Source organism: Vespa mandarinia, chromosome 3 (assembly GCF_050613455.1).
Source record: "Vespa mandarinia isolate Hongniang chromosome 3, ASM5061345v1, whole genome shotgun sequence".
Classification (NCBI taxonomy): domain Eukaryota; kingdom Metazoa; phylum Arthropoda; class Insecta; order Hymenoptera; family Vespidae; genus Vespa; species Vespa mandarinia.
This window is the reverse complement of record NC_140812.1, coordinates 8593483-8615000: the sequence shown is the minus strand read 5'-3', so window position 1 is coordinate 8615000 and position 21518 is coordinate 8593483. Positions and strand designations below refer to the sequence as shown.

The following is a 21518-nucleotide window of genomic DNA, read 5'->3' as shown; positions in this document are numbered from 1 at the left end:
AATATATTATATATTTATATATATAACTTATAATATAAATTTTAAAAAAGTATCAAATCCTTCATGACAAAAGTTTCTGCCGTATTGAATAGCCTGTATATATTTACATAATTCCATATAATAAATAATTTATATATTTCTCATAAATATGAAAAGTGCATGTAAATACGTCTATTTGAAGACGTACATATATGACCTTAGAAATTCTAAATATTTTATGTTACTTCTTAAAGTCCATGTATTTATTTACTATTTATATATATATATACATGTATATATATGTATATATATATATACATATATATATATATATGTATATATATATATATATACACACACACGTACATACATGCGCGTACACGTGAACTAATAATTAATAATTATCAGAATTAATCTTAAAAAAAAAAAAGGAAAAAAGAAATATAACAAATAGGAATATATATATATATAGTTTTTTATCTGTTCTCATGTTTATTTAACAAGTAATTATAGTAATTTATTAGCAAGGAAAAAAAAGAAGAACTATTGAATTTTAATATAAGCCTAGGAGTCATAAAAATATCAGCAAATAAAAAAAAGCCTAATTTAATTCTATCAGATAGGAATGTGTTTTCGAAAGAATTTTTGTAATATATTTTATGAAAAATATATTTTTAATATTTTAAACGATATAATAGTAATTTTAAACGATCGTAAAAGTTTTTTTTTTTTTTTATAATAACTCATCGAATAAAGAAATATGAAAGTAAATAATTTAGTCAAAACAAAAGATTTCTAATCGTCATGTTTATTGCATAAATGATTAAAAGTCATAAGCCAATATAAATTAACGATTGCACAAGAAAGTTAGAGAAGAAGAAAGTGCACAATATAGATATATGTATGCATGTATCTATGTATGTGTGTATGTTTATAGAATAGATATATATATATATATAGATGGAGGTCACGTGGTTGAAACGCGCGAAAAATGTTTCTATGGAAAATATAATTTAAAAGATAAAAATACAAAGAAAAGGATTAACAAAAGGAAGGAATAAAAGGAAAAAGAAAAAAAGAAAAAAAAAAAAGAACAAAATGAAATGATTTGAGTTTTCCCCCCACTTTGGAATAATTGATTAGAGCCACGTAGTCTTCGTGAAAGAACATAATCGTCAATTCGTTATTGAGGAGCTTATTCCTTCGTGAAATTTCGTAGAGATACGAGCTCTTCGAACGGTGAATAATATTGTTCGTATATGTTCGACTATTTCAATCGGTGAGCATCGTATCATTCTTCATAACGGCACGGTTAAAAATTCCTGCCAACGAACGATTGTACATTTTCATTTATAGTCAAAGTTTCACTTCTAACCTAAATTCTTCGTCTTAGCCAAGCGCAGCCAAGCAACCAACCAGCCTGTCAGTCAGTCAGTCATTCAGTCAGCCAACTTTCGTTTAGTAAAATCTACGATAGTTCTTTTTAACAAGTTTTATTAAACATCGAGTTTTATCATAATCTTCATCGAGGAATCATCGAATATATTGAGAGAGCATAATCATAATATCATTTTCAAGAAAAGGATACCATTCGAAAGCCGTCCGATTGATTTGAAGAAGAAAGTGTCCCATTTGGCAAGTGTTATATAAAAAGTTTAAGAATAAATTAATAAAATCTACTTTTCTTTTTTCGATCTTATACTACTAAAACTGTAATAAGTTGTTTCCAAGACTTCTTGTATATGTGCAATATCATCAAAGAATATTAAATATTTTATTAGATTTGAGATTTTAATATAAGAGAGAAAGAGAAAGAAAGAGAGAGAGAGAGAGAGAAAGAAAGAGAGAGAGAGAGAGAGAGAGAGGTTTTGAACTTTGGAGATATTATTCTTAAAAGAATTCAAAATGTGGCCAAATGACGTCGGTATCAGAGCTATTGAAGTTTATTTCCCAGCTCAATATGTGGATCAAACCGATTTGGAGATTTACGATGGTGTATCGGCCGGGAAATATACTATAGGACTGGGACAATCCAAAATGGGATTTTGTAATGACAGAGAAGATATAAATTCTTTATGTTTAACAGTTGTCCATAGATTATTGGATAGATACAACATTGAACCTAAAGAAATCGGTAGATTGGAAGTAGGAACAGAAACAATTATAGATAAGAGCAAATCGGTAAAGTCTGTTCTTATGCAATTATTTGAACCATTTGGCTATACTGATATCGAAGGTGTGGATTGTACTAACGCTTGTTATGGTGGTACAGCGGCTTTATTCAATGCTATCTCTTGGGTAGAAAGCAGTGCCTGGGATGGAAGATTAGCATTAGTTGTTGCAGCTGATAGTGCTGTTTATTCTCCTGGTAGTGCAAGACCTACCGGTGGAGCAGGGGCAATAGCTATGATAATAGGTCCGGAGGCTCCTATTGTATTGGATCGTGGACTTCGTGCATCATATATGCAACATGCTTATGATTTTTATAAACCTGATTTACGTTCCGAATATCCATATGTAGATGGACAATTATCTATTAAATGCTATCTCAATGCTTTAGATAGTTGTTATCAATTGTATAGTCAAAAGGTTAAAGGAAAAAGATCTGATGAAATTGTTACCCTAAGTAGCTTTGATGCAATCTTATTTCATTCTCCATATTGTAAACTTGTACAAAAATCATTTGCCAGGCTAGCTTTTGTTGATTTCATAAATACACCCAAAACAGAACTTTCTGAAAAGTACAAAAAGTTAGAAAAACTTCATGATATTAAGCTAGAGAATACTTATTTTGATAAAGAAATTGAAAAGATATTTGTAACATTGAGCAAAGCAGATTTTATGAAAAAAACAGAACCTAGTTTATTTTTAGCAAATCAAGTCGGAAATATGTATACAGCATCCGTTTATTCTGGATTAGTGTCTTTACTTATATCTAAACCAATAAATAAACTAGCAGGCAATAAAGTAGCTGTATTTTCATATGGTTCAGGTTTATGCTCGAGTATGTATTCGTTAACAATAACAAAAGATGTGAAAAATGAATCTAGCTTAATGAAAATTATTTCATCATTAGTTTATGTTAAATCTGAATTAAAAGCACGAAAAAAGGCAACTCCAGAAGATTTTACTAGTATATTAGAATCAAGAGAAAAGAATTATCACAGTGCGCCCTATAAACCGAAAACTAGTATCTGCAATATGTTTCCTGGAACTTATTATCTTAAACAGGTAGATGATAAATATCGAAGAACTTATGAAAAAACACAAAATAGCCAATAGTTTTCTATACACATAATCTATTGTAGTTAATTTCGTTTAATAAAATAAAATACTTGAAGCTTATCCAATGGGATATATTGTAGCACAATGTATATATATATTCAAGTATTTTGTATCAAGGATTTGTACTAATCTTTTTTAATATATAACAAATAAATATTATAGATAATTCTTTAGAGAAAACATTTTATAAATATGTATAATGTAAATATAAAAGATATAATTACTGGTAATTGCTTCAAATGTTATGAAGTATTACTTCAGATTGTCAATTTATTTCTTTCTAAAGAAGGCAAAGACTTTAATTCACCGAAAAAAATATTTTGGAAATACATCACATATTTAATATTAATATAAATTATAATATACATTTTGAAATAATTTAAAATAAAATTATATATTGTAAATATTTAATTTCTTAACGTGGAAAGGAAAAATTAAAAGAAAATTTTTATAAAAAAAAAAAAAAAGAAAAGAAAAGGAAAGAAAATAAAACAAAAGAAAAAAAAATAAAAGAAAAAAATAAAAAAAAAAACAATTTGATTTTAAGTCACCTTTAAGTAATAATACTTAAGTATCATACATATTAGAAACTTTGTTGACTATTCATTACTTAAAAACTACAATAATAGCATTATTAATTTCAATTAACTATAATTTCTACTGCAATTATTGATCATGCTGAAATAAACTAAATGTTTTGTTTATCAATTGCGCATGTCATATGTAATACATATTTTTTATAAAAGTGCCTTATAAAAAGCTAATAGACTTGAATCACAACTTCCTATACTTTATAAGTACATTATACCAAAATATATAATATATACTTGTTATTATAATAATACGTAAAGAAGTGGTTATAAACATGAATTTCGTTTGAATATTTTTTAAGTGATAAAATATCATTGAGTTTTTATATAAATTCACCAACTATGCTCTTCTACCTCTTTTTTAATCTGTAGTTAACAAATTACAATAAAATTTTATGAACAAGTATTAGAAATGAAATAAAAAACGTTAATATATATAATTATTACTATTATTATTATTTATAGATAAAGAACATTTAATTTATAAAAAATGGCTGTACCTATGAAAGAAAATTATGTATCATTAAACGATAAATATTATACAGAGAAACTATCTTTTGTACTATAGAATCTCATGCATAGATGATTTGATATTTAAAATCTTATTTTATAAAGATATTGTATATATCATACTTTTGTACATTTTATTTTATTTTAATCTTCTTTATAACATTGAATAATTAAATATAAACAATTAAACTGTTGAATTGAATACTTCAAAATAAAAACTAATTAAAAGATTAGAGAGCATATAATTATACGTTTGTAATTATTGTAATAGGTATAAGTGTCAAAATTATATCATTATTATATTATAAGTTTTATGCTTTATGTAATAACAATTTCATTTTTACTTTAAAATACACAAAAAAAGAACAATAAAATATATATCAACACAATATAATAGAATAAGTATAATAAAATAGTATATATTATTGTGCGCTACTTCATAATCAATAAAGATTCTTATTTTCTATATGAACAGATCTGTAGCCAAAAAAGGCATTATTAAATTTTATAAGTTTCAAAAAGAAATGGCTATAGATATAAAAAGTTTTCATATATATATTTATATATGATTCACTCTTTTTTTTCTGAGATTCAAATTCAATTCAAATCAAATCAAATTTAAACTAATGTAATTGTTTACGTTTATATATTTATATACACGAGCACTCTTTGAACTAGCATAATAATGAGTAAATATGTAAATTTTGGTCGACTCATTTTTAAAACCTGAGGTAAAAGACTATCAAAAATATTTATGATCTTGTATAAATAATTTGGTTTTAATTAATTATTCTACTATTACTTTTTAAGGAATTCTATATTGTGCAAGATACTTAATACTTTCTCGTTTTTCTTATTTCTTCAAAATTATTCTCATATTGAACACAAGTTTTTATGTATATTATATAAATACTTTGTATGTATATATACAATATTGATAAGGCACTGAATAATATACAAAACTTGTTCAGGTCACTACAGTATTAAGTATAACATTCGTTGAATGTTCAATAACTATAGATATACAACAGAATTATATTTACATATTATTACTTTATCAAGGTATTATTAAAATTTTTAATTTCACGATCTCTCTATATTTTAAGATAAGTAATAAATATAAAATCCGCTTAAGCATTTGCTTCTCAGAATTTTGTTTTCTATAATCGAATGTTATTATGTTGTGTAATTATCTTATATTTGTTTTCGTTAGAATTGTTAAATATCTCAGTCAATCTATTATTAGAATGAACATTTTAAAATATTTTATATGAACAACCTGTGCAAGAAGATAATTCTTTTCCTACTCCAAGTTTTATAACATCCTCATTATCACTTATTTGGCGATTATCATGTCGCCTCTGGAAAAAAATAAATAAATAAATAAAAGATCATAAATAATAATCGAGAAGATAAACTATTACATATAACGTTGGATTTATATCATAGTTATAACGTCATTATTATTTCAATCGATATCAAAATTTTTAATTACCTTGAGTTCAGATGCCAAACAAAAAAAGATAGCATCTATATTAGTATTTTCTTTGGCTGACGTTTCTATTACTTGTAAAACTTCTGGAAGATATTTACATAATGCTTCTGCTTCACTTTTTTTAACTTGGCGCAAATCTTCTAAATCACATTTATTACCTGTAGTCCAAACTTTCTATTAAAAACTATCAATCATTATCTAATGAATATATATTTATATATATTAATAGAAATTATTCGAATATTACCAATTAAAAGGAGTAACACATGAGAAGATGTGTACCTTCTTACTTCTTCCACCCAACGTTGTATACTTAAAATTGTAGATCGATTGGTGATATCATAGACTAAAAAAGATATTTTTCTAAAAATATCTAATAATAGTACAAACACACACACACACATATACATTAAATATATATTATAACAATATATAATACAAACCTATAATTACACCATCTGCAGATCTATAATAACTTTGAGTAATTGTACGGAATCTCTCATGTCCTGCTGTATCCCATATTTGTAACTATAAAAAAAAAATAGATCTTTATTCATCATTATTCACTTTAAAATATATTTATTATATTGGGTTAGCAACTAAGTGATTGCGAATTTCAAATAAGAAGGAAACGACAAAATCCGCAATCACTTAGTTGCCAACCCAATAGAATATTATAACATATTAAGAACATATATATCTTGTTTGAAAGCAAGCAATATTTTTATTTAGAGGTCAATACAATATTAATTTCAGAATAAATTAATTTATAATACCTTGACTTTTTTACCATCTATCAAGACAGTTTTTATTGTAAAGTCAACACCAATAGTGGTGCCTTGTCTCTCAATGAAAATACCAGATCTAAACCTTTGAACGACGGATGTTTTTCCTGTTTCACAATCACCGATTAAAACGATTTTGAACAAATAATCGAAATTTTCATCGTTCATGGTCATTAGATTATCAGGATCACGAGTTGACATTGTTTCTTCCTTTTGTTGTTATTTATTTTCTTCTTCTTTTTTTGTTGTTTTTTTTTTTATTAATATTATTAATATTATTCTTTCTAATAATCAAATCAATAATGAACGTTGCGAATAATAATTTTGAAAGATTTATAACTATGCAACAAAATTGTAACAAGTCCGAATTATCATCACTTTAAACGTGTTCATCATGATTTTTACTTAAAAGACATTTAGTATAGAGCGAAGTACTGATCACTTTGTGCAACTGTATTTATCTTTGTAGGTTTATCGTGAACAATCCACTACGTAGAAAGAAACTTTGCACATCAAGTAGTAATTGTAATATGTTTATGTAGCTCTGTTCGGTATATAGTAGGTATAATCAGTCTATGATTTCCAGCAGGTAGATACAAGGTAGATACTGGGGTCTATAGAAAAGTCGAAAAAAGAATGAATGATTTCTCTTGTATTCCCGGGGTCTTTGTCGTTTCTTTTGTTTTTTTTGGGATCTTTGTTGTTTTTTATTTTGCTTGATTGGTTTCCCACGTGTGCGTTTGGTGGCGTCGAGGCGTATTAGTTATGTGTCTTGCCGGAAGAGACGTTACAATCGTGACAAGGTTGCCACATCTGTATCACATACAGTAAATACAATCGGATTATGATTTCAAGCAGCTATGCCTATGGTTAGTAAAAGATTCGAAGAAAGAATAAATGATATTTCTTTGTATTCCCGGCATCTTTTTCGTCTTCTCTATTCTTGGGATCTTTTGTTGTCATTTACTTTGGTTGGTTTCCCGTTTATGCGTTTAGTGGCATCAAGGCGTATTAGTTATGTGTCTTGCCGGAAGAGGCGTAACAGTCGCTACGAGGTCGCCATATCTTCGTTACAACACAGCCATCTACTGGTTAATAAAAGTATTAAATACGTAAAAATGTCCTTTTAGTTGAATTGACTCTATCATGATTAAATATATATTATAAATATATACACATTTTTATGTATACATATATAGATAAATAATTATCTACATACGTGTTTATCAATAAAACGTCAGTTCTTTTTCCTATTTAAGAAAAGTAAGCGTGTCTTTTCAATACGTAAGCTATAAAATCATTTATTATTTCGATTATTTTATATTTATTTAAACAATACTGCATTTGTTTCAAAATTATATAGCTATCATTGTTTAAATGTTCTTTTTTATTGTTATTGCATTATTTAAAGTTACGTTAGAAATGTTAATAATAATTCATTATAAAGATATCAGACAAATCAATGGGAAAAACGAGTCATATTTTGCGTATTTATGTCTTTTTGGAAAAAAAGAACAATATATTATCTACGAAACAATATATTTTTACTGAAACTATATAATTACAATTGATAAAATTTTGTGATGACTTTAATATTCTTAAATTTTATATTACATGCTATTTTTTGATAATATGTAAATAGATAAATAAATATATTTTTTGACAATATATCAAAGGTTGTTCTGCCCATGCACGAAAGGAATTGTTCAACTTCCTTAGCTGTAAATACGACGCCATATTTGTTCAGTAGGTGTCAATATGACACGGCATTTTAATAAGCATATTTTTTCTAGCGTACTTCCTTTATCACTATATCAATCGATTCTTTAAAAATATCTTCTTTATTTTTTATTAAAAATATTTTCTTGAAAAATTCCTTATACTTCACTAATTTTATTTCGTAATTATTAGAATTTAGATAGCCTCGTACAATTATCATGTATAATTAAGTCGAAATTAAAAAATATATATATATATATATTTTTTTTTTTCGTTCTATCTATTAATAATTACGTAAAATTTTAACAATTCGAAGATAGATGGTGATTCGATCACGAATATCTAACTATATTAAACATCGGTCGATTGATATTTGGTCCCTAGTATTTTACACACATACATTCATTTGATACTAAAAGTGTAATAATATATTACTTTATATATTGACACGTTATCTGATATCATGAAAACATTAATTTTCAGAAAACATTCAGAAGTTATATCGATCGACAAATTGATTGTTTATATACATACATACACACACATACACACATACTGTATATATATATGGTCGAAATTACGAATGTTTACTTCCTCAATATTATATAAGTGCAAGAAAATATCATAAAATATGATGGAAGCATTTATAATTTATAGATGCTATATTCAAAAATAAAAATGCAATAATAGCTTAACAAAAGTGTTGATGTGGATAAAAAAAAAAAAAGAAAAAAAAGAAATACTGATAAGAAAGATGGTGTTCTCTTTTTTGATCTTAAATGTGCGGTACTATACATAGTATATACAAGTGTTAACATAATAATATACATTACAATATATCATCTTGAAATAAGATTTTCAATTGAATGAGATCAATGATATTTTAAGAAAGAAAAGAAATGTGTTGAATAATTTAAGTGACCTCCCACATAGTGGAACTGTCACTGTATCTGTGTACCCTCGAACCAACTTCAACGTGGGCATCCAAACCATCGCTCATTTTACTGAAACGTCTTGCCCAATTGGTTCTACCAGGAGCACCAGTAGGTCTACCTATACTTCCAGCTTCTCTTAATACAGAAAGTATATCCTCCTCGTCCTCTCTACCCTTTAATCCCTTTTCATATTTAGCCTCTTGTGCTAGCAAACGTTCTCGTTGAAGTTGTGTTGCTAAGGCACGCGGTACAGCTGGTATAACATAACTCATTATCCCAGTCAATGCAAAAACCTATTGTATAATAATGATGATAATAATTTTTTCAAATAATTTAAAATTTTAATAAATCAATCTTCTTTAAGACTTACAACATGTTCGAAGACAACTACGAATGCTAATCGTGCTGCAAATACATGCCAATATTGTGGGCTTAATCCGTAAGGATCTAATTTGTGATCGGGTCCATTTCTGTATCCCCTGTATTGGCATGTTTCTGGATGTTCCTTGGCATCACTCTTCATGTCGTCACGATAATCAGAAGTATTAAATTCTGACAGAGAGCTGTCAATGTAACCGACCAAATCTTCCGTTGGAGAATAAACAAATGCATAGACACTTCGTGGAATGAAGTCTGAGGTATAAGCTATGACGAATGCCTGTTAAAACGTTTTATAATATTAAAATTATAAAATTGTTAGTATGCTAGTATATCACATCATATCATTACATAATAAAGTATAACATTATATGACAATGTACTACTATAAGACAATATATCATTATAATAACATTATGCCATTATATAATTTTATTTCTAAATTATTGGACTTATATAAAAATACAATTTTTTTTTTTATATTAAATTAATTATATAAAATAACGTACGTTTGATACAACAGCAACGTATGTGACACCACGGAGAATACCATACCAAGCACCAATATCTGCCACTCTTTCTGCTAAAGGTCTTCGTGATTCTTTCACCATTTTATAAGCATCCAATCTTATTTCCGCGATATTATTTAATAATGCGAATAATGGTGCTAATGGAAATGCTGCTACGAAGAGAGTTACGAAACCATACTGAAGAACTAAAAATTATGTATATATATATATAATATTATCAATAAATTATTTATATATATCACATAAAGATAATGTAAAGAAAAAAAATACATACTCATTTCTAAATACTCATCAAAAAGTGCGAGTCTTCCAGGATCCTGTAATTGATAATCTCTTTCCCAAGATGTATATTGTCTGTCATGATCCTTCGTAGCAGCAACTTGAGTTCTTTTGCGCCACCAATTCAAAAATTTTGGGGATAATATCTCAACGAAATTATTGAAACACTGTTTCCCAATCATTATAATAGCTAACTGAATGCATACTTCAGAGAGACAACCAGCTGGATCACAGACGTCTGTCTTTATACGAAAGAATTCGGACGATCTAGCGTCTTGATCGCCAGGATGTACAAAAAATCTTCCCTGATTAACATTAACAAAAAAAAAAAAAAAAAAAAAAAAAAGAGAGAAAAAGAAAAAAAAGAATATCAAAGAAGTAGAAAATGAATTTGATTAGGTATAGATATACAATGTTTCATGATGATCTTATTTTTAAATGTACCTTGAAGAATGCGATGTAAATTAGCGAAGAATAAAAATTAACGAATTCAAAAAGAAATATTTTGAACGTATAACTAGATTCGTATTCTGTTTGAGTTCTTGGATTTTCCATGTTTACCATCCATCTGGCCAATCGATGATATATACGTGTAAGTATCATGATTATCACTAAATTGATCAAGGCTGCTGTCATCGAAGTGAATATCTTTGCGTGTTTTTGTAAGAAAGAACCACCGCCACCGTAAAATACGGAAACGAGAGATATACGATATATTATTGTACCTAATACTGCACCAAGGACAACGCATATCTAAAAAAAATAAAAAAAAAATCTGAATAAATATAAATATTTGTCATTAAAAAAAAAAAAAAGAAAGACAGGATATTATTGCTCATTGGTTTTACCATAAAAAATACAAAGGAACCGGTAGCACAAAATCGCATAGCTTTCGACCATGCTGGTAAATATGGCTCACGTTCTCTGGTAACTGGATTTATGCGAAATGTTTTCACTGACGTTTCAAATTCTGGCCTAGGTTCCTCGTCATCCTCTGCACTTTGAAGATCCCATTCCCAAACGATAACAGCTTGTCGTCGTTTCCATAATTCTAAGAACGTCGTTGCTACCAGAACAATATTACAATAAATATAATTGATATATAAATATGATCATGAATTAATATAAAGTTTTACCCCAAAATGACATAAATATGGCGAAGAAAACGGTCGCAGGATTATCAAAAAGATATGTTAGCTTAGAAAATATACAAGAATCGCCGAGTTTTTGATAACCACAAGCTTTGTCACAGAGCGGACATAATGTAATATTTCCTAAAGGATTAAGAAAATATATGTGATATTAAAGAATATTATACATGTCTGTATCTGTATGTGCGTGTGAGAGAAACAGAGATAGAAGAGAGAGAAAGAGAGAGAGAGAGAGAGAGAGAGAGAAAAAGATTTAGGTATTTGCGTTATTTATAATTACAAGTTTACCGGCAATCTTATCATCACATATTTCTTTGCTAGGTACGTTATCAGCTCCTTCCATACTTCCTAGGCCATATATAAAACATAGAAGACCAACCACAGCTGGTGCAACCAAACATTCCGTATAGAAACCAAGCCAAGCGAAATATAATGCTACTTTCTCACCGAAATATCGTCTTATCAACCACAATGGTTGTTTCTTAAACCTAAATATAAAGAGTCATAGATTAATTATTCTCAACAAATCAATATCTATATATTTGTCTTATTACTTTGAGATTTCTTACCATTGTTTTGGATTAGCCCATATCAAATAAAGCAAATGTCTATCTAAAATTTCACCGTTATCTTCTGGCTTGTTGTATGGTCCTTCGTGCAAATGATAACAATCGAGATAAGTACCGTCTGCAACAAGTCTACGAATCCCAACTTTATCATGCATTTCGTCGTACCTTGTACGTAACAATATTTGCATCACTATTAACGATCTCTGTGCTGGCGTATATGCGGTATCTCGATCCTTTACGACGAATCTTATAATTTTATTGATTAGTAGAAATCGATCAAATATTTTTTAAACCGTTGATATTATCAATTACCTTTCCTCTCGATCACCAGAATCAATACTATCATAGAAACTAGGTTCTTCGGGATATCGATTGGTATCCCAGTGATGAAGTTTTTGTATCCAGTTGGTCCACTTTAACCATTTTTCCCAAATTTTCGGCCTACCTTTTGTACCATCCGTACCCTATTAATGTTAAATAACGATATAGAAAAAGAAATATTTCGATGAAAATAAATAATAAATAATAATAAATTCATATTCTTTACTTACCCATGCTTTAACCGATATAGTGATAAATCTTTTTGTTGGCAATTTCAAATTCATAACTTCAGCATATTGTACTTTTATTTTCCAGGGTATATGAAGTTTGAGGAAAAATGTTTTACCATCGAATGAATTTTCTTTTGGTTCTAATTCGAGTTGCAAGCCTTCCGTTAAAAGATTTTGTTGAAATATACGTCTCTGTTCTCTTCGTCTAGTTTCCAATTCCGTCATGACACCCTCGTTTTCTTCCTGATAAACGAGCACCATATCGATTCGCCTTCGGCCATCACTGAAAAGACGATAAAAATCTTACGACGTTAGTTTATTTCCTTAAGAAATTATTCTCGAGCCATTTAATGGTATTATTAAGATGAAAATTAATTTCAGAGAGAGAGAGAGAGAGAGAGAGAGAGAGAGAGAGAGAGAGAGAGAGAGAGAGAGAGAGAGAGAGAGAGTTTCATTTTCAGATTGTTGTTGACTCTCTTTCTTTTTCTCTCTCTTTCTGTCTTTGTCTCTCTCTCTCTTTCTTTCTCTTTTTTTACGATATATTGTTATCGCCAGTATATTCTATAATCCCACGTTATATAGATAGAAAGAGATAGTTCTTCATGACTTAATCATAGACGTAATCAGTAAATTAGTTCAATTTTTGACACGCTCTGTTTTACGAAGTAGCATGTATCTCAGTAATTATTTAATAATTCTTGCCTAAAAACATAAATGAAATGGATAAAAAGGACCTTTCTATTTTTTCTACGCTTATTAAAACTCGCGTGCTGATACGAGAACGATAATTCTGAGATAACAATCGACGATCCTTTTTTATTTTTATTTTTATTTGTATTTTATTTTTAATTTATTTTACTATCTTTCAAAATTTTTCTTTCTTTTTTCCTTTTTTTTTTTTTTTAATTCTTTCTTTTTCTTCTTTTTTATTTCTTCTTTTTTTCTTTTTTAAATCGTGCGTAAAAGAAAGCTCTCTTTTTTTTGGTAAACATTATTAAATATATATATATATATATATAATAATAATAATAAAATGTATACATATATAATAATAAAAAATGTATATATATATATATATACATTTTTTATTTTGATTTCACAGAAAAACGCATATGTATAGAAATAATTTTTTTAAATTTGAACAAATGTCGAACTTACCGAAAGTATAATGTATCCGAAGTAATTTCATTTTCTACCGATGATCCTTTACGAGATAAACATTCCTTTGCGGTTTCATCGAAATCTGTAGGCAATGGCGTATTCGGTAACGATGGACTACTTTCCGGTGATCCTGGGGCCGTAAGTTTAGGACCTTTAACCAAATAAAACGATATATATATATATATAAAATTTATAAACTATAATAATGAAAAACAATATAATAATAATAAATGATTGATAATGGTTGATAACATTTGATAATGATAATGATATATATATAAAACTTATTCTCAAAGTTTGTTTAGATCATTCAGAAGCAAAATTGTTTTTTATACCAATTATAAACAGATTAGAGGAAATTCTGCATCTTATAAAAAATTCCATCATAACAATCAAAAGACAGAAAAATAAAAATTCAATTCCTTGTAATTATTTATAAAAGAAATTTACATACAATAAGAATTATCGGCCGAGATATCTGTGATAAAATAATACTTTAATGTAGTTTCATGCAATCATTGGATAATCCAGTGATCTATACATTTTCACAAATGTCATTTCAAGGTTGAAGAAAGTGCGGAAAGAATGTAGATTGAAGGAAGATTAAAGGAATCACGAGGGATATTGAAGGAAAAGAATTAAAAAAAGCAAAAAGAAAAAAAAGGAAATGAAAGGAAATAGGATAGGCAATTTGACGCGTTAATTTCACCAGCCATAATAAAAATAACTTCAAGTAAAAATTTCAACATCAAATGTTTCTGATCCTTACGTTTATTATACGACATGTTTTTGCTTGTTCAAGCTTTACTAAAATTTATTTCCAAAGTTTGTACACATCTAGAGCACAATCCTATTTCATATAAACAACTACAAATAGTTTGGGGAAAGTATGCGATCTTATATGGAAAAAAAAGAAAAAAAAAAAAAGAAAGAAAGAGAGAGAGAGAGAGAGCGAGAGAGAGAGAGAGAGAGAGAATTAATCGTAAAAGCCAAAAAACAAAAGTGAAAAAAAAATATTATAGAAATCTTTCAATGCTTCGTCCATATAATGAGAAGTTATAAACGTGTAATTACACTAACAACTATCAGACGAGATCAATACGATAAAATCATTCAATGTAGTTTCGTGTACTCACTGGAACTACGAACGATATACACATTTGCACAACCTGTTGAATGTAAATAGAGTAACTACGATTTAGCAATGCCTATGCCAATGGTTATTTAAAAAAGAAAAAATTGAAAAAGAAAGAAGAGAAATGTTACGAACGTGAGAACGTTTGTACATTTTTCTCTTTTTCTTTTCATTTTCTTTTTTCTTTTTTTTTTCCCTCCTATTACTTTCTTCTTTCTTTTTTTCAAGGTATTCAATCTCTTCGGAAAAAAAATTCATTCACAATGTATCATTCACAACGTATGATTTGAAAGGTGCCAATATTGGATTAGAATTTATCAATAAAAATAATAAGGATAGAGAAAGGACAAGACATTTACAATTGTCGTTCGGTTTTCCTCATTTTATGACTATGTGTCGAGGTCTAACATTGCATTATTAACAATGCAATGATTCGTGACATACTGACATTCACATGTATATTGATCGGCATATAACCGACGTATATAGCTTTATTTTAACCGAAGACAGGTGTCTTCCCGAATCGAATGTATATCCGACGACATATGTACATAATTAGATTATTTCTTTACACGTTCGTGTACGTAAACTGGATAGATATATATATATATTTATATATATACACACATACGTGGACATCGAACTTAATGATGAAAGAATAAAAAGAAATAGACTTCTTATTTTTCTTTCTCTCCTTCTTTCTCATTTCCGATATATTTCTTCTTCTCTAACTAAAGTAAATCCGTATTCATTGTTTGATAAAAATCTCATGCTAATCTTTTGATCAATATATTGTTTTTCTTTTTATCTTTTTTTTTTTTGTTTTTATTTTATGTAACTCATAATCTTTATATAATGTCTATATATATATACTTTGAGGTATGTCCGTGAACATTTATCGTTACATAAGTAACCATCGTTAATTCGACTTTTAAAGAAAAATATTTTTTTATTAGCGTAGAATATTAAAGATCGACTATTTTAGTTCGAAGGATTAAATATAATCATATGTTGACGCAATCGATCGATTTCATTCGTAGTAAAACGGAAATATGTTGCTGTGATTATAGGATTTGTATGTGTGTACGTACGCCCACACACATACATAGGTAGACGGTAAAATATTTTTTTTATGTTGTATCTCCTTGAGAAAAAATATAATTTGTTTCGCAAAAGGACAAAGGATATGACAAGACGACACGTTACTTACATATTTATGACGCGATTAAAATCTCTAGTAGTACAAGTAAACGACAATTGATACGCGATATTCATACTAATCACGTGTGTAAGTACGTATCTACTTTGTTTGAAATTGTTCATGTCACTTTCTCGTGCTTAGCATTTTAAGAAAATATTGATCATCAATTTTTATCGATTGTTTATCGATCAATCCGATTAGATGAATTTAAATGAATTTATATATATATATATATATATATATATATATATATATACATATATATTTGATTATTTAATAATTGTCATCAATTTTCAATTGATATTTTTTATGTAACATAATTAGCATAATTTTGAAATTAATTAGATATTGCAGACAGATTGATTGTTGAAACAATTTTTTAGAAAAATAAATATATTCACTAATCTTTTCAATATACTTTTCATATTGATATATAAAAGATATAAATAAATTTATTTGCATATTTTTGATATTGGACTTCATTTTTATTATTGAAGCATATAATCTTAACTCTTTAAAGTGTCATAAAAAAAAAGGAGAGAGAAAAAAATATTTGGGAAAGTTTATTCAATAAAATTTGCATAAATTAATGCCAATTATTCATGAATATTTAGCTTACCATTAAAACAATGTAATCATTTTTTTTTCTTTTTTTAATATTTATAATCTCAATGAATTAAACATCAATTAAGATTTTAATTTATAATTTAAGATCATCATTTTAATAAGTTGCCTTGATTGCGTTTGGATCGTATCTTGGAAACATTAAAAATCTTAAGAAATTAATTGTCAGTAATGAATTAATTTGTAATGTCATATACATAAAAAAGAAAAAGAAAAGAAAAAAAAAGTAAAAACGAAAACGTTAAGAAGATATATTAAATGCACGATGAATCATATTTTTGAAACATTTAAAATCTTAATAAATGATTTATCATTACGATCTCTAGTTTTAATAAATTATCAAATTGGCCAATAATTAATGTCGAAATATTTAATAACATATTTGCATAAATATCATTAGCATTTCTTATTAAAAATGTTTACTATTCCATATCGATGAATAAATGACGAGCTATGTTCTATTTCATATTGAAAAAAATATTTGATATCTTCTATTAAAATATAAAATGTGTATATATATATAACGTGAAAAAATGTAATATAAAAATAAAATAAAGATATGAAAATATATTCAAACAGAAATATTATTGTTTTACTGTAAACAGATATTATTTATTATATTTTTTTTTTTTATTTATAGATAGATAATGAAACGTTATAGTGTATATATTCCATTTATGGCAACACTCTTTTTAATATTTAATATTAATAAATAAATGAAATTAATATTAATATTTATATTGACAATAAATCCCGACAATGAATACTTCGCGCGCGATCGAATAACAAATACATAACTCATTCTCTTTGAGTATCATCCATGTAAAAAAAAAAAAAACAGAAAGAGAGAGAGAGAGAGAGAGAGGACAAGAATGCAAAAAAATAGAAATAAAAAAGGATATAAAAAGAAAAAAGAAAAAAGTTAAGAAGAAGACAATAAAACCTACCAAACGCATCACGTGCCGTCAAATTGATCCCAGATGGGTATACACTTGTCTTGGACGTTTTTTTAGGAATTTTTGGCGTCCCAGGTTTCGATGGATTCTCCGTTGCGATTGAAAGGTATGGCAGTATACAGTTCTTATCTAGCTCGTAAAGGATTTCTCTACTCGAATGATGCCCAGTTGTTGATTTTGGATTACTCAATGAAGCAGTCGAAGAAATGCTTCCCGATTTGCTGTTACTTTTACCTGGTGTTGATTTCGTCGACGTAATCGACGATGCATCAGTCGATTTAATCGATGTTGTATTCTCACTCAAATGTGATTCACCAATGCTAGACTCGGAACCGTTTTGCGGAGCGTCACCTACGGTGCTTGATCTTCTACTGTGAGCGTTCTGCAATCCACAGTAAGGTGCTTTACGATCTAGTTGATATATAATCGGTACGCAACCAGTACATATTTCATTCACGTTCTTTCAATTGTCCTAGCAAATACTAAAGTACGAAGTATTCGGTCCGTCTATCGTATCTACGACATATGTATGTATATATGTATGTATGTATGTATGTATGTATGTATGTATGTATGTATGTATGTATGTATGTATGTATGTATGTATGTATGTATGTATGTATGTATGTATGTATGTATGTATGTATGTATGTATGGATGTTTGTATGTATGGATGTTTGTATGTATGTATGTATGTATGTATGTATGTATGTATGTATGTATATATGTACGTACTATCAACTTTTGAAATTACGTGTCTTAATAAATATTAAACTTAACTACTTTTATATTTTCGTCAACAACAAAAGAAAAAAGAAAGCAAGAAAAAAAAAATAAGATACACAATCGTAAATGTTTCAAAACATATATACACACACGTAGACACAGACAAACGGAGAATTGGTTGATTTGTCGATGCGACAAATTTCAATGTATATTTTCAAATCAATAGGAGATAAGAGAAAAGAAAATAGAAAATCGATGAAAATTTATAATTATAATAAAAATATACCTGAGTCTCGTCTTCGAGCGTAAGTGTACTATCACCCATTTTAATCGAAAAGGTCAGGAACACTATTTATCGGTCGACGACAATATAAACAACACATATATATATATATATATATATATATATATATATATATATACACATATGTATGTGTGTGTATGACAATGGATAAGTATTTAGATTCTTGTTGATCTCGGATAATTGTTAGTCATTCTAAAAATATCCATATGTATTTCTATAGGATCGATGATTGGAATGAGAACTTGGCTGGTGTCCATGATTCAGTTTATATTTGTTGAAGTAATGAAATCCTTTAAAAACAGCTCGATCAAATTTTTATCTAAACATTGATAAAATTTTATTTGATATATAAGTACTTCTATATATTTTAATTCGTAATCTTTCAACATTAGCTTCAAATCACGATGATCGTTCGATAATGAATTGATGCCATTTTCATAAAAAAAAAAAAAACAAAAAAAAAAAAAAAAAAGAAGAAGGAAGAGAAGGAACAAGAAAAAGAGAAAAAAGAAAAAACAAAAAAGAAAAACAAACGTATAAAAGTTAAAAGGAATAAGAAGAAGAAGAAGAAGAATAAAGAAAAAAAAAGAATAATCGATCAGAGAACCGATCACTTAGGACTGTGTGTGGTCAACCTCGTTGCCTGGACTATTCTTCAATTATGAATGGTAAAAGACCGGTCTGGTCTATAGTTATCGCTGACCCCGCCTCGACTAGGATGATCGTATTAGCCTTGGCCGAACGCATAGGGCAAAGGAACTTTGGTAACATTCCACTGGTAACACTTTAATCCTTATACGTGTTACATCGAAATCCATATAATTTGATTTTGGAAACCTTTCTCTTTTTTTTTTAATTTCTTTTATTATATTCTCGTCCTTTTTCTTTTCTGGATTGTCTTCTTTTTCTTTTTCTTTTTTTTTCTCCTTTTTTTTTCTTTTTTTTTTTTTTTTTTTTTGATACGACACATCGATCGTCCAACATTAACGATCGCATACCATTCTCTTTTTTCCTTCTATCACTTTGACTTTTTATCGTATATCCTATTATTCGCGATTTATATTATTACATTACACCACTACATCCCACCCTCACATACCACCCTTATCCTTAGTTTGCATATGTTCTATACAACAAGCAATTGATTTTTATTAAAACCTTACGAGAGTAAGTTTTTTTTTTAACCAGAGTCACTTCTTCCAACGATTTATTACCACTTTACGATCTTTTCATTTTTCATATACTCCATGATTTCATAAACTGATTTGTTTTATTATTTAGAAGAAGAAAAAAAGAAAGAAAAAATAAATCACTGTCGTTTCTTCGCACACTATGTAAAATATCACGTGTTTCAACGATTTTCATTTTATTTAAAGATTCTTCTATTCTCTCTTTAAATGACAAAACTTTCATTCTTTTTCTCCATAACATCGTATTATATCATTATTTGTTTAATCATAAGAAGGATATAATTAAATAATTGAATCGTCCAGTAAAATTGTTCGGATAGAAATCCAAAAAAAAAGAAAAGAAAAAAAAAAGAGAAAAAATGGAACAGTATCTAATAAAATATATGTGTAACAAGTTCAAGGGTACTTTCATCAAGCCTTTTTATATTTATCTATCCATTTATCTATCTATCTATCCATCCGTTTCATATTATACTAATTCTCTTTCGAGGTTCTTTTATTTTGAAAAAGAAAAAGAAAAAAAAAAGAAAAGAAAAAAGAATTGGTTTTCTTAACAATCGACAAAACAACACGAAACTGTTGTTTCACGTTTACTATCCTGACACAGGACAGAGGATACGTTAGAATGTCACGTCGCTCGTTTCCGCGGCGATACTGTGACATATACTAACCCCCGCGTGGCTCAAGAATACTTATATGTTATGCATACATGGTCACGCTCATATATCTGCCAACATTGTCACCGTATTAGTCCTTTTATATGTTGGAAGAATGTAGATATATCATTTAAACGTATTCTCTTAAATACTTATATATCACACGTGTAGGATATATATATATATATATCCTAAATATATATATATATATAAGGATATATATAGGATATATATATAATCCAAATATATATATATATATATTTATATATATATATATTTATATATATATATATATTTGACCACTTTAGGTTTTCATCCCCTCATATCATAGTCGACATATGAATATACGTTTACATTAATAGATAGAGGAACATCGTTTTTCGAATCTCTATGGTTACAAGATGAACACAACACTTATTACACGTGGATAATCCTGAAATAATCGTTGCAAACTTGAAATGCCAAAACGTGAACTATATAAATATTTATTGTTAGAAAAGAGTTTATATCTTTGTATTATATATATATATATGTATGTATATATATACATATATATGGTAATATGCCATGTGTTTACCATCTGTCATTGGTCACATCATTTGCATCCCTTTTTTCAACTTTCATTATAAACTTTTAAAATGAAGGATGTAAAGAATAATGTAAATAAATTGAAGATCTGAGGTATCAGGAAATCTCTTTTCATTTTACTTTCTTTCTTCTTTTTTTATTTTATTTTATTATTATCAATAGTATAAGTATAGATTGGTATAAATATAGAAAAAAAAGGAAACAAAAGAAAAAAAAGAAAA

General features: G+C 27.6%; 3 protein-coding genes across 6 annotated transcripts; 1 reads left to right on the top strand and 2 right to left on the bottom strand.

The window, feature by feature from the left end:
- The first annotated feature begins 1097 nt into the window (after positions 1-1097).
- Hmgs (hydroxymethylglutaryl-CoA synthase) lies at positions 1098-3591 on the top strand. 2 transcript variants are annotated; one of them, XM_085656017.1, is made up of 3 exons: positions 1098-1258; positions 1373-1614; positions 1761-3591. In XM_085656017.1, the coding sequence occupies exon 3, from the start codon at positions 1885-1887 to the stop codon at positions 3259-3261; it is 1377 nt and encodes a 458-aa protein (XP_085512143.1). In that variant the 5' UTR covers positions 1098-1258; positions 1373-1614; positions 1761-1884; the 3' UTR covers positions 3262-3591. The 2 variants fall into 2 exon arrangements, with proteins under 2 accessions (XP_085512143.1, XP_035736264.1); XM_035880371.2 differs by having other exon boundaries at positions 1373-3591.
- Positions 3592-4472: 881 nt separating this feature from the next.
- Rab19 (RAS oncogene family member Rab19) lies at positions 4473-7351 on the bottom strand. Its single transcript, XM_035880393.2, has 5 exons — positions 6636-7351; positions 6303-6387; positions 6107-6205; positions 5860-6017; positions 4473-5725 (listed from the first exon to the last, which is right to left on the bottom strand). The coding sequence occupies exons 1-5, from the start codon at positions 6843-6845 to the stop codon at positions 5621-5623; spliced, it is 657 nt and encodes a 218-aa protein (XP_035736286.1). The 5' UTR covers positions 6846-7351; the 3' UTR covers positions 4473-5620.
- An 860-nt stretch (positions 7352-8211) lies between these two features.
- On the bottom strand, positions 8212-20692 carry LOC118447856 (anoctamin-4). Of its 3 annotated transcripts, none has more exons than XM_085655938.1 (15): positions 20027-20692; positions 18846-19182; positions 17825-18215; positions 13915-14068; positions 12757-13039; positions 12518-12669; positions 12206-12451; positions 11925-12124; positions 11622-11759; positions 11334-11551; positions 10930-11238; positions 10481-10790; positions 10186-10391; positions 9669-9956; positions 8212-9591 (listed from the first exon to the last, which is right to left on the bottom strand). In XM_085655938.1, exons 2-15 carry the CDS (start codon positions 18882-18884, stop codon positions 9277-9279), a joined length of 3249 nt encoding a protein of 1082 aa, XP_085512064.1. In that variant the 5' UTR covers positions 18885-19182; positions 20027-20692; the 3' UTR covers positions 8212-9276. The 3 variants fall into 3 exon arrangements, with proteins under 3 accessions (XP_085512064.1, XP_035736233.1, XP_085512063.1); XM_035880340.2 differs by lacking the exon at positions 20027-20692 and adding an exon at positions 19862-19942; XM_085655937.1 differs by lacking the exon at positions 20027-20692 and adding an exon at positions 19499-19721.
- Between the last annotated feature and the right edge of the window lie 826 nt (positions 20693-21518).